The sequence below is a fragment of the Oryctolagus cuniculus genome, chromosome 10 (genome assembly GCF_051225735.1).
Source record: "Oryctolagus cuniculus isolate XC-2025 breed Fujian yellow rabbit chromosome 10, ASM5122573v1, whole genome shotgun sequence".
Lineage (NCBI taxonomy): Eukaryota > Metazoa > Chordata > Mammalia > Lagomorpha > Leporidae > Oryctolagus > Oryctolagus cuniculus.
The window spans coordinates 88,614,568-88,628,829 of NC_142876.1; the positions used below are offsets into that span (position 1 = coordinate 88,614,568).

The 14,262-nt window shown below is 45.6% G+C and overlaps 1 protein-coding gene across 14 annotated transcripts in view; it reads left to right on the forward strand.

Annotated features, from left to right (window-relative positions):
- The window catches only part of CADPS (calcium dependent secretion activator), a 519,824-nt gene that overhangs the window by 337,340 nt on the left and 168,222 nt on the right, over positions 1-14,262 (forward strand). For all 14 annotated transcript variants that reach the window (XM_051851514.3, XM_051851515.3, XM_089305485.1 and 11 more), the window contains exons 8-9: positions 1,083-1,222; positions 11,286-11,352. In XM_051851514.3, the coding sequence (XP_051707474.1) occupies positions 1,083-1,222; positions 11,286-11,352 (207 nt within the window). The remainder of the gene's footprint in view (positions 1-1,082; positions 1,223-11,285; positions 11,353-14,262) is intronic.

Genomic DNA, 14,262 nt, shown 5'->3' on the forward strand with positions numbered 1-14,262 from the left:
AAATATTGGCCTACAGATGCTGGGCTAATGGCTCAAAAATGTTTTATGAAAGGAGGGCATGATCAAAACACTTTGGCAGCCTCTAGTCTGAAAGAAATCAGGCCTCCCTCTGAATCATGGCATGAGACATTGGGAAAGATGAGAATTTGGAGTGTGGCAAGAACATATGTATAGGTTTGATTTCCCTGGGAAGAGGGTACAATATGAAAGAAAAGAGTCAGGTACGGAGTCTGAAGGGATGAAAAATCAGCATAAATTAGGCTTGCCCAAGTGAGCTGAGCTTTTTCTGCCAGTCTTACTCCTCCCAGAGTTCATTACCCAAAAAGCTTTATGCGTCTGTCCTCCGAGACCGGGCCGAGCTTGCAAGGCTGTCATAGAGCTGCCACAGGGAGTCAGGCAAACAGCAAGAGCCTGCTCCTGGCTCTCTTGAGCCTATCCTGGCTCCCTCCAGAGGAGAGAGGAGCCTGCCTGCCTGCCCCAAAGGAAATAGGTGCTCTGGAACTGTTCAAAGCAACACACAGCAAACCAGGGCATGCTGCCACCACAGAAACCAATCTTACCAAGTCCAGTTTTGGTCATACCTGTATTTAGTGTGCATTCTCTTAGTTTAGGGGGTTTTCTAAAACTTCACTCCTCCCTGAGTACATGTTCCCCAGATCCCTGATTCCATGTGGGCTCCCAATAACTCACTGCACAATGCAAAGTGGGTTTTCTGAGTTCTTCCCCTGTTGCTTCACCTCCGGGGTCTGTGACGATGAGAACTGAGACATAAGACCCAAATCAGAGAGCCACATGCCAGCACACTGGTGAGAGGCATTGTCTTCTTCATGCCACGTGTGCCTCCCTCCATGGCAGGGCAGAGCTGAGTGTTGTGGGAAAAGATTTCCAGCCCAAGTGAAAGCAGGCTTAGGGAGAACGCTAAGGAAGTGCCTTCCCTTGTATGAATCTCACATTTCTCACCTATGTAATAGCTGGTTCCTTCTGAAGCCACTCTGCTCCTCAGTGTCAGGGTGAATCACTGGAGCCATGCCCATGTGGGTGTCCTGTTTTCTCGCTAAGATGGATGTCCTTTGTCCCTACAGGTGATCCTCCATCCCACGCCGAACAGCCCCAAGCAGTCAGAGTGGCACAAAATGACCGTCTCCAAAAACTGCCCCGATCAAGATCTCAAAATCAAACTTGCCGTCCGAATGGATAAGCCGCAAAACATGAAACATTCTGGGTGAGTGTTGCTTCGCCAGCAGGCAGCGCAGGACACAGGTCCGTGCACTTCTCAGAACAAAGCTGATCTCCAGAGTTAGGTGGGAGGAGATACGAAGGGTCTGAGAGAGGCTACTGAAATAGTTGATGTTTCTGTTTACCGTAAGCTTCCTGGGCGCTTAGGGTCACCTTCTGTGCCTTTTTGCTGTCAGGAAAGAGTCATTTCTCTTCCCTTTCCCTCTTATACTAAATTCCACTAACATTCAGAATGTTCCTGGAAGCAGGCTAGGAGATGCTGGTTTGGTGAGATTTTGTGGGTTCCCTGTGCCTGGTCGAAGACAGGCAGATGAATCTGACTTTATGAATTCATCACTTGTACCTTCATCACCAACCACACCCTTGAAGTGGGAGCACTGGAGCCAGGCTCCAGGCCACCTTCAAGCCATGGATTCATGTTGAATCAATTTCAGTGTGTAAGTCTGACATTTAAATTAATGACCAAAAAAACAGGAAACTTGTGATCATCTATATTTTTCTAAGTTTTGAAAGGAATGACCAGTTCAGCAAGGTCAAGAAGGACGAGAAGAGGAGGTAAAATATAGCTTTATTGTACAGACCAGGACAATAGTGATGTACAGAAAATATTTATGGAGGATAGGCTGAACCATGGCCTATTGAATGAAGTCACCTGGAGCTCACTGTCTCTGCAAATGTGATCATTTGAGAGGGGTGGGCCATGTCACTCCAAATGGCAGATCATTTAACCAACTGAAGGAAATGCATCATTACTCAAATATTCTGCAGTTATCATTTGCCAACTGACTGTCATTCTGCTTAGCCCCTCTCATCAGTAGAATGTACTCATTAACTCTTGTGTTTGTTTTCCATCAGTATAATAAAACACCTGAGGCAGCCTCACTTTCTAGACAGAAGAGGTTTGTTAAACTCACAGCTTGGGTGGCTGAAAGGCCAAACAGCATGCACAGGTTCCTGCTAGGGAGCCCATGGCAAATGGCAGTAGTACATGCAGGAGGAAGAAGCCACAGCTACTGACAGACAAGAGAGAGAGATTGAGTAGGGCCAGGCTCAGCTTTGATAACAATCCTCTCTCAGGATTTTCTCATGAGGGTCCCATGAGAAAAAACTTAATCCGTGTCAACGGCATGTACCCAGTGGACCTAAGGAGCTCCCACTAGACTCTGTTTCCCAAAGGTCCCTGCTGTGTCCCAATGCCACCAGCCTGAGAATCAAGTGTCCAGCACCTGAACCACAGCAGACAAACAGCATTGAAACCATAGCAACTCTCTTTTTGTGGGTGTGTTTATAGGAGGGCTCAATGTGGTGAAGCTGCCATGAAAACTGAGGATTGATTGTTCTAGAGGCTGTAGGAATTCAGAAATGCACTTTTAGAATCTAGCTATTGACTAAGCCAAGTTTAAACAGAAGCCCCTGAGAAGTCCAGGAGGGTATGAATAGGACAGGAAGTGAGCATCCCAGTGAATGAGCAGACCACAGTAGCCCGCAGCCAAGAAGAAAAGAACAAGGCCCCAGCCAAGCATCTCCAAGTTTTAGGAGCAAAGGGAGCTTCAGGTTCCAGGAAAAGATCAATCCTTACCATCCAGGCTCCCAGAGAGGTTCAGAAAGTGGGGGGCTTCCCAGTGAGCGGAAGTGTCTCAAGCTGGGCACCAGTTCTGAAGTCAAGCTCTGATCTGGCCTTGGGGAAATTGCATTGCATTGTCTTGAGGCCATATGAGTTTCAGAGCCCGAGATGGGACCATGCAGAGCTCTCTGCCTGTGGGCATAAGAAGGCTGTGGGAGTGTGAACCAGGCTCTCTGTACTCACTGCATGCTTGTTCAGCTGTCCATGATGAAGCCCCAGCACTTTACCTCAATTACATTGGCGTCTCATGAAGTGTTGACGAGTTCAGCCATTCTTTCTTCTCCCTGTACCCCTCCCATGTATTATAAACATACTAATGGAGTTTTTCCCTAACATCTCTCCTCCCTCGATGGTAAACATCCCAATTTGAAATCAAAGGAACAAGCAATTCTGTTATGTTCCTGGGGTACGCAAGGACATACCCTGCATGTTAGCAAAATACTGGCTCATAATGACTTTCCAAAGGAGCCAGAGTGTGGGTGAGCAGGAAGCAGGAGAGAAGAGGGGAGGAGAAGGCAGAGAAAAAAAGAGCAAGATGGGAAGAGACCAAGAATATGAATCCATACATCTGTCCTCCAGCCTGCTTTATTTATTTATTTGGACTTCCTTAAAGGAATCAGAACCTCAGTCCACGTCCCATGACCCTTTAAAGCACTAAACCAAGAGTTCTATAAATGCCCTCTCCTCTGTTCCCTGCAGCAGCCCCTTACAATTGGACAAAGTCCCCTTTTCCACATTCTCCTCATTCATTCTGTTGGAAACTGAACTGGCTGATTTGGATTCAGGAATTTTTTAAAGGATTCATTTGTAAAATAATTAACCTGTTCCAGGCTGCTTCCACTGGACAGACAGAAGAAATACATAGCTCTTCTCACTCTGACGGGTTCCCTAGATATTTCAAATCACTAGGCTTGCCTTTTAAAATTACCCCTGCCAGGCATTATACTAGGAGATCCTAAAAATAGCTCTGGAAAGTGGACAATGGACGCTTTCCTAGTAACATCAGACCCAGTGTGGCCTGAATCATAGGTCAACAACCTTACCTGCATAAAGGACAACAGAGGGGAAAATGTAAGTGTGTAGAGCCTACATTTTATTCATGAAACTTAAAATAGCCTTATTGTATGGAAAAGGAGGATAGAAGTAGGAGCGCCACCATCACAGCTTGGAGGACTGGGGGTGTTGAAATCTGAAGAAGCCTGCTGAGGTTATCTGTTGTGACCACATTGACTTGAGAAAGGATGTCAGATCCAAGTAACTGACTTGACTGAACTGAAAAATGTCAGTGGAAAAAAAAAAAAATCAGCCCTGCTCCTTTGCCCTAAGACATAAGTATCTGAGCCTGTTTGAGAATTAGCAGCTCCTAGGTAGCTTTGTAATTTTTCATCTTTGACGACCATGTGGAGTTTTCAAGTTGAGGAAGTGCACTTGCATCCAAATTTTCCTTCCATCGTTGAAACGGTCCCCACAGGGGTTAGCTGTTACCATTTTCCTGTCTCAAGAAGTAGCCCCTCCCTTCACGCAGCAGCTCAGGCCGAGAGCCTTGGAGTCGTGTCTGATGCTTCTCTTTCTCTTCTTCATTTCCTTCATCATCAAATTCATTTGATTCTACCTTTAAGATAAATCTGGAATTCAGCGCCTCGTCCCTACCTCCACCTGGCCAAGCCTACATCAGTCTTGCTGTCACTTGTTGCCCTGGCGTCATCCCTGTTCTGTCCTTGCCTCCCTGTAGCCTATCTCCTACCCTGAAACTACCATGTTTTTGTTTTTGTTTTTGTTTTTGTTTTTGTTTTTGTTTTTGTTTTTGTTTTTAACACCAGCCAGATCTTGCCAGTTGCATGCTGGAAAACCCGCAGTGCTTTCCTGTCTCATTCAGAGTCAAGGCCAGTGTTGTTTCCATGGCTACAAGGCCCTGTTTGACCTGGTCACTGCTCCAGCCTCAGTGGCCTCCTTGTTTTCCAAGACTCCAAGCACCACGCTTCCATCTGTCTGTTCTCTGCCTCAGAAGTGCACTCCGCCAGACCTGGAGATGTCCATAGGCTGACCTTGACCTTGGCCTGTCTGTGTACCTCAAAGCACTGGTCAGTTAGCTCAGCTTAGCCACACAGCAGTGTTTACAGAAGGACCTTCAAAAAGTTCATGGAAATTTGGGTTATGAAAAAACAATGCGTAGATTTCAGATAAATTTGATACAAATAAACGTGTAGTTTAATTCCATTGCTGCATGAACCTTTTGAAAGGCTCGCACATATTTCAGAAACATCATGTTGTATATACCATAGATATATACAATTTTTGTTCGTCTATTGAAAAGAAATTGAAAACATTTTAAATCATAAAATCATGTGTAAAAAGAATTTCTGACTAAAAACAGAAAGCCCTGCCTTGATGACCCGTTGTGATGCACCCCACACCTGGGTGGCACAAGAGCACCTCCTCCTCCCTAAGGCCAGGCCTCCCTCTCCAGCTGGACCCGAGCAGCACCAACTCTGGTGACGTGTGGCCCCAGGTTCCCTTGAACTGAAACCCTAGCCAGTCCTTGGTTTCCATGTCACTACTGAAAGGTTCCCAGGTCCAAGTTCTGGTGCTAAAGGAACCAGAGCATGAGTTAATAAGATGGAGGGAGGAAGAGGGGAAAACATAAGGGAAGAGAGCAGAGACCAAAGTAAGAAAGATGGAAGAACACGAATATGAGTGAAAGTGTGCGTCCCCCATCCTACTTGATATTTGGGACTTGCTTCAAAGAATCAGAACCTCAGCCCATGCCCCAGGCCATTCAGGAAAATGTCTTTTGTCCTGCACTAACTGCTCCTGCCCAGGCATCCTGGAGGAGACATAATAAAAAGTTTGCTCCATGGAAGTTATCGCTCATGTACCATGTGCAAGCACAGAGCTAAGCACAGTAGATATGCAACCTACAGAGCTGTGCTACGAATGCCTATCAAATGCCCAAGCAGCACATGAGGGAAGGTGGTCTCACTTTTTTTATATGCAAATAGAGAGTGACAAGCATGGGTATAGCAGCGGCCCTGCCAACTCATCACAGGCTAGAGGGACTCTAAGTGGCCAAGGGTCCACCATGACTCAGCAGTTTGGGGGATTTCTAGGACTTGAGTGAGACGCCCTCGTTTTCATTCTTTGTTCCTCACTCTGGCCTCTGTGTACCTAAACTGCCCCCAGAAGATGACGGAGATGCTAGTTACTTGCCAGCATCAGATTTGCTGAAATGTTCCAATGATGCAAAATAGAACCTGGAGCACCCAAACCAGGCATGTGTACCTCACTTCGTTTCCCAGCTAAAGCTGGGTGTACATGCAAATAAAGTATCCAAAAATGAACTCTTGACAAAGTTAACAATGGTATACTCTTTGAACAAGGACATTATTTCTGCTGCTACTAACAGTATAATGACACCAACAACAAGCCCCAACATTTATCAATCCCTTCTGATGCTCCAGTTACTGTGCTAAACACTTGACACGTGTTCCCTGCCTGAGTCTTACCACAACCTTGTGAAGTCAGTATGATGTTAGCCCCATTTGACCTGTGACGGAACCAAGTCGCAGGGCAGCTAAGCCACAGGATCATTAAGGACCTGGCCAGAATTCCCACATCAGTATTTCCCCTCCTCGTCTGAGGGGGAGCCCCTGGGCTAATCGGCTGCTCCTTACTAGAATGCTAATTTATCCACTGGTAAATCCAAATCGCCACATGCCGACAGCCTGAAGAGAGTTGAAGGCCAAGCATGCCCCCACGGCTAGATCTGTCTAGTGCGAGCAGCTGCGAGGGGAATGCCACCTGGGCGTCTGCAGCAGCAGAACGCCCATCTGCTGCAGGTGCTGTGCATTCTGTGTAGCGAGCGTGCTGCAGCTCCAGAGATGAGAGGCAGAAGCAGTCCATCGCAGCCCTCCGTTTGCATTGGTTTTGACACCTTCTGGCATGTGCCAAGTTAGCAATAAATTCGGAGGAAAACCTCAGAGGGAAAGTCCCACCCTCACACAAACCAAGTGATACTTTCCAAAGGAGAATTGTCAGCTTTTCTCTGATCCCACCAGCTTTCCCTTTCAGAAGCCTTGAACGAGAAAGTCCCTCTGTTCAATTATAGAAGAGCAAGGCGTGTTCCTGTTTGAGTAAAGAAACCCGAGCTTGCCATCTAGCTCGCAAGAGAAAAGAGCACGGGAGAGGGGGTGCTGTAGAATCCCACTCTGGAGTTTCAACTCCGCATATGTCATTTGCCAGCTATGGAGCCCTGAGAAAGCGGCTGGGCTTTCTCAACCTCTGCTTTTTTGGCTGTAACATAGGAATAAGAGTGTTATGATAGAGCTAATGGTGTTTGCTTTCTGCCAGGTATTGTTCAAAGCACTTGCTATTTCTACTTTAATCCTCACATTGCCTCAAATAGGTACCATTTATATTTTCTTTATTGTAGAGGTGAGAAAGCTGAGGTCAAGATCAGTACAATATTGCTCAAGAATAGCACAGGGAGCCAGGCAACCTGGCTCCAGATTCAAGTTCTCATGCCTTTAGGAGGATGTAATAAATTGATGCAAAGTGCCTGACACAGTACAGAAAACTAGTGAAACTTCCCTAAGCAGGGGTGGCACCGAAGGAAAAGAGGATGACTCAAAATGATTTGCCTTCTGTGAGTTGTACCAAGCTCCTTTTCCTGTTTCTGTTCCAATCAGTTGAAATTAGGTACAGTTAGGTACAAGGAGCTGTGTTCTTTGTTTCGAATCTCCGTACATTGTTGCAGGGTAAAGGGAGAGAGGTAGAAGCTGGCCTTTTTGATTCCAGAAGCTGTTACAGCCTTGCCAATTCATACTAAAAATAGAAAACGTTTTGCCACTTTTCAGAACTTGATCTTTTATGTCCTGTACTTCCCTAAATACCTAAGTCCCAGGAGATGTATTTTTACATACTTAGGTATTATTTACTGCTAATAATGATGCATTTTCCTCGGAACATTGAGACATTTTATAATAAGGATGACGTTTATTGTTAAATCTACTTCCTGCCATGCATCATGCTTTCACTTCATACACACTATCTCATTTAATCCTCATGGCAGTTCTGGGAGCCCTGGTTTTCAGAGCACCAAGTGTTTATGCACTGTGTGCAGCGTTTCAGAGTAACTGGCACGGGGAGAAGTGGAAGGCTCTAAGTCAGCTCTCTGTATCCATAGATTCTATACCCTTGGATTCAGCAACCACAAACATGTACTGTGTAGTCAGGCCTGTGATTGCTGCTGTGGTACTGAGCACCTACAGACTTTTCTCTTATCATTTTTCTCGTCATTTCCCCCTGCAACACAATAAAACAACGAATAACATAGCATTTACATTGTATTAGGTATTGCTAGCCACCTAGAGATGATATAAAGTATTCAGGAAGATGGACATAAGTTATATGCCATTACTTCACCATTTTATTTCATTTTTTTTTGGAGACTCCACAAATTTTTGTGTCTTCAGTGGGTCCTGGAAACAAACCCCTATGACACCGAGGAATGCCAGTTGTCACATGCTTCAAAAGCCACTAACTCCATAGCCCTAGCTGATCCTACCTCTTCTGTCTATTGTGACATAAATATGTCAATCTGTTTCAAAAAGTTTAAAGGCAGTGAGGTGGTCCCTGTTACAGACTGCTGACCCCCTAGACCACCACCACCACCACTACCACCCCACCCCACCCGACCCCACCCCGCTCATCTTAGCGGCAGGTGTGTCTGATGAACTCAGCAGCCATCCATTTGTGCCCACTACCTCAGCTGTGGGACAGCCACCACCTGTTCTGTGTCACTGTGACTGTCTCTTCCCAGATCTGCTTTCTGTCTTGCTCTTTGCTCCTACAGTGCCTTCTCCGCCCCACAGTCAGTGCAGCCATCTTTAATAGAAATATAAACACGTCACCCCCTTGCTTAACACCTGTCCATAATTTGCCATCCTTATTCAGAATAAGTGTATGAGAGGGCTTCAGTGTTCATGGAAAATGCATGCTATGAAAAAAAAAAAAACTACATAGGTTTCAAAAATCAGTTGCACCAAAGTAAATTTCTTTTTTAATTCTCTTTTCCACCAACATTTAAAGTACCTTCATACTAGTGTTCTGATTTACCATTTAAAAGATAATTCTAGAAGCCAGTGTTGTGGTGCAGCAGGTTAACCCAACACCTGACATGCCTACATCCCATATCAGAGTGCCTGGGATCAAGTTCCACCCTTGTTTCCAATCCAGCTCCCTGCTGATGCACACCCTAGGAAGGCAGTAGATGATGGCTCAATTACTTGGGTCTCTACCACCCATGCGGGGGACCCAGATGAAGTTTCTGGCTTCTGGCTTCAGTGTGGGCCATCCCCATCTATTGTAGGCATTTAAGGAATGAGCCATCAGATTGGATTGCAGACATTCTCTCTCTCTCCCCTCTCCCCCCTCTCCCCCTCTCCCCCTCTCCCCCTTCTCCCCCCTCTCTCCCCTCTCTCTCCTCTCTCCCCTCTCTCCCCTCTCTCCCCACTCTCCCCACTCTCCCCTCTCTCCCTCTCTCTCCTCTATCCCATCTCTCCCCTCTTCAGCACATTAACAGGGAGCTAGATCAAAAGCAGAGCAGTCAGGATTCAAACTGGCACCCTGGCATGGGTTGTTGGCGTTGCAAGCAGCAGCTTAACCCACTCTGCCATAATGCTGACCCATATTTATATAGAGAGAGACAGAGAGAAAGGTCTTCCTTTTTCCGTTGGTTCACCCCCCAAATGGCTGCTACAGCTGGCACACTGCGCCGATCCAAAGCCAGGACCCAGATGCTTCCTCCTGGTCTCCCATGTGGGTGCATGGCCCAAGCACTTGGGCCATTCTCCACTGCCTTCCCGTGCCACAGCAGAGAGCTGAACTGGAAGAGGAACAAACAGGACAGAATCCGGCACCCCAACCAGGACTAGAACCCGGGGTATCGGCACCGCAGGCGGAGGATTAGCCAAGTGAGCTTGTAGTGCCGGTCCCTATTTATATATTTTAATGTGTGCTGCATAGTATATCATTAGTATAGCAAGCCAATACTATAAAGTTGATTTTAGAAGTGAATTTTTTCTCGTTAAGTAAGTCACTTTTAAGAAAAACACCAAGTAATGATAGAATAGGTGGACAGATCACAAAGTATGTGAGAGGCTGATATTGGGGAACCCCTTCATGTAAACAGGGGGCGGTCCACAGAGAGAGGTTGAGCAGGAATAAGTAGGATAGGATTCGCTGATGATACCATCTACTTCCAGGCCGAATTAGGATGGAAGTCATTCAGATGTCCCAAAACCAATTCCGTTTCCTCTGTGGTTGTCCATGCAAGAAAAACGGTGGGTGGGACTGAAATAGTGCCAGTGTGACATGGAAGCTGAGCAGAACCAGGGACTCTCCAGGAGGCAAGAAGTCAGCAGAGTTTGGCAAACGAAGAATACCCATGAGGAGACAGAAGGGCCCAGAGTAACTCCTGGGTTTCTGGCTGGAAGGTCGGAGGAGACTGGAGGCTGCCACTCCTCAGAGCACCTGAAATGCGTCAAACAGGGAAGATTTTAATTAAGTGCGTGCTTGTGTGGGTCCAAAGCGGAGATTCTGATGGATTCTAAATGAGGTGAGGACTTGGAAGCTGTGCAGTTGGTTTGTGAGAGCAAGGCAGGTAAAGCCACTTTGGGAATGGAATATTTCACTGTATTTCAACATGACTAGGTCTCCCCTTGCTTGGCTGGGCAGAGCCTAAAAACCGTCATCCTCATGATGAACTTGACTGATCGATGCCGGTCCATCACGAAACAACCCAAGAAGCCAGTTCATGAGTGAATTCACGACAATGATCTTCGAATCCCCAGGCAGTTCTAAACTATCCCCCTGTGGTTCTTAACCCTCCTTTTCGTTTCTTTTTTGCAAATAGAGCTTAGTTTCTTTCCATCAACAAGTGGGGAGTGGGTAGGGAGGACTTCCCACGTTGACTGGAACTTCCTCTCTCTGATACACCTGCTCTTGCCAGATTTTCAGGAAAGGAAAACAAGGGAAGGTTTTTCTGAATGAAACTTGCCAAGAGGTGAAAAGAGTTGGAGTTGTGAGACTTCGCACTTTTTTTTTCTCTTTTACAACTTCTTTCAGGAGTTTCCCTACCTAAAAGACTGTTAGCACATATACAAATTAAATCGCAATGTAACATTTTCCAAGGTGATTCTGAGATGAGTCAGGGAATCTGTCAAGTTTGGTATAGGGCCAGAATCCTTTCTGTAGGTGGAAGTGAACCAGACCTGCTGCTCCTTGTCCTGAACCCAAGACTTCCAGAATCTGCAATCTGAGTTAGGAATGTCTCCTTGTATACGAAAACGATGCTTCTCAGTCAAGTGTCTTAAATGATGCACTAACTACTGCATTAATGAGCTCTGGTCTTTCTCCTTTCTCCTAGGTATTTGTGGGCCATCGGTAAGAATGTCTGGAAGAGATGGAAGAAAAGATTTTTTGTATTGGTGCAGGTAACTCTTCAACTTTAATATCCATCTTGAGAGCTCTCAGTATTAAGATTTGACAGCTGAAGGAATCTCTCCTAATTGGGGTAAAACTTACAGAAAGCATGTGAGGCTCAAACTTTTTGCTCCAGTAATTTTTACAAATTACACATCCACATCACCACATTCGGAGGAAGATAGAGAACAGGTCAAGAGCCCATAGGACTGCTCTCTTCCCTATTCTTATATCTGTTTAAAATTTAATGTGCATTCATTAATTTTTAATTCCAGCAGAACAGAAGTTTGTAAGATAGCCAGGGAGCATAGCCCCCTACCCCTACCTGGTTTCCTGCCAACGATGGAGGACCAGAGAAGGGAGCAAGCGCGTGCCTGATTAGGGCAACTGGGATGCTAACGTTGTCATAAAAAGCAGTTCCTGTTGCTGAGAGCACTGAGATGAGTCGTCATGAGAAAAATCAGTGTTTAGCTTCACATCGCTCTTATGGTTAATATGTTTGAGTCTGAGTTACCTGCACAGGGGCACAGGGGTGCTCCACTCTTCTTGGTGCTTGGTGCTTCCAAAAGTTCTAACCAACCTCCTATGACTATGTTGAATATTTTAGAATACATCTATCAACAATAACCTTGTGTTCAATCAAAGCTAACCCAACCCACGTATTCTGCAGCTTGCTTTCTACACATAAGTTACTGCAGGCATTTTTCCATGTTTATATTTAGAGCTTTGACTCTGCTACCTGTAGAAGTTTCCCTTTTTGATGGACTCCTAGGCTTCTCCAATTTAGGTTTCTGGCAGCAGCATTTCAAGGAACTTCTGTGTATATACAGATGTGGATATAGATGCAGATATTAATATTATTAATATATTTGTTTATGTATAAATCTTTGTTCTTTTGAGTGTTTCTTTTTTTAAAACCCCAGAAACAGTAATATATGTTTTTTAAAAGATTTGTTTATTTATTTGAGAAGCAGAGGAACAGATAGAGGGAGAGATAGAGAGGTCTTCCATCTGCTGATTTACCCTTCAAATGGCCACAATGGCCAGAGCTGGGCCAGTCTGAAGCCAGGAGCTTCTACTAGGTCTCCCACATGGGTACAGGGGCCTAAGCACTTGGGCTATCTTCTACTGCTTTTCCAGGCCATTAACAAGGAGCTGGCTTGGAAATAGAGCACCTAGGACTCGAACTAGTACCCATATGGGATGCCAGCACCTCAGATAGAGGTTTAACCTACTACACCACAGTGCCAGCCCCAATATATATTCTTAACAAGCTCCTTTTTGGACTTTGTTTTTGTATCAGGATTTTTCCATTTATGAAAGGATTTGTCATAGCTTCTTTTAATTTGTAGGCTCCACCCAAGCATTTATGCTACAATTTTTTTAAAGATTTATTTTATTTATTTGAAAGAGTTACAGAGAGAGAGACAGAGAGGTCTTCCATCTGTTGGCTCACTCCCCAGATGGCTGAAATGGCCGGAGCTGCACTGATCCAAAGCCAGGAGACAGGAGCCAGGAGCTTCTTCCGGGTCTCCCATGCGGGTGCAGGGGCCCAGGGATTTGGCATCTTGTATTGCTTTCCCAGGCCATAGCAGAGAGCTAGATTGGAAGAGGAGCAGCTGGGACTAGAACCAGCACCCATATGGGATGCTGATGCTTCAGGCCAGGGCTTTAACCCACTGTACCACAGCGCTGGCCCCAATTTGGTTTTAAAATATGTAGTTAAAGTAGGCTTTCAATATGTAGTTAATGTAGGCTTTCTTCTGAAAGATGTTACTAAGTGAGTTGACTTGTCACTTATTATTGGGTTATTTGAGTAGTATTTACAGCACTGTCAATTCTGAAAACTCACTATAAAGCAATCCCCACTTAGATCCAAAGTTCCTCCATCCCTGAGCTTCTTAGATTGAACCTTCTATACATCTGCTCAAATCTGAGCTGTGTTACACATACAACATTCAGCTCTCTGGCTCTGAGTAGGAGGTACTCTTTCCTTTCAGTGTTGCTATAGGGTACAATCAAATCTTCAAGTTAATTAGCTAGAAGGGAAATTTTGGGGTACTGACCATCCCCCAGAAGACCACATGGCTAAGCAATGCAAGGCATTTCATCCCAAGATAGATTTCTTTAGACTACCCATTGGCTGATACTTAATGAGCACCTACTTTGTATAGGGCACATTCAGAGACATAGAGTAGAACTTTTGCTTCTCAAAGGTATCTGTTAGAGCTCTTTGTACGCAAAGAGCAGAAACAGGTCCAAGTTAATGAAAGTGTGTATATAAAGATTACACTGGAAGGCTCTGGAGATGGTTCATAGGGTTGTTTAAAAGGTTAAATGCCTGTTCTTGTTAAGGACAGGGTCTAGTGTAGTTCCAGAAATCCAAGTGGTGGAAACCATGGCCAGTGTCACTTAGCAAAATAATTGGCTCTGTTTTCTGTCCTTTCATCACTCATGCAAGGGTGAAATTTCAGAGCGAGAGAATTGGTTTGGTCCGACTTGGGTCCCACCTCTAACTTTTCACAAGAGGAGAGCATGACATTTTGATTGACAATCCAGCTAGGCTACCTCCAACCCAGAAGGAAGATACCATTGTCAGGAGGAGAAATGGATGTGGGCAGGTAAAAACAGCTGGTGCACACTCCAAAGGAAGCACACTGTAAGCAGGGAGAAAAAAACGCACTAAAACAGGCAGTGCTGAGTCACGGACGTCTCCCGATCCTCGGTGCTGCTCATGGTCCTAGGCGCAAGCAGAATTGGGGAAAATGCCTTGGGAGCCCGCCTGGCCGCACCTCAGTGACCGTGCTGATGCAGGGCCCGTTCTGATAACAATTCCTCTTTGTGTCCCTTCCCTCCTTCCCCTGCCGCACTCATCACATTCCCCAGCCCCAGGTCTGGCCTGGGCATTCAAGAAGTGCTCG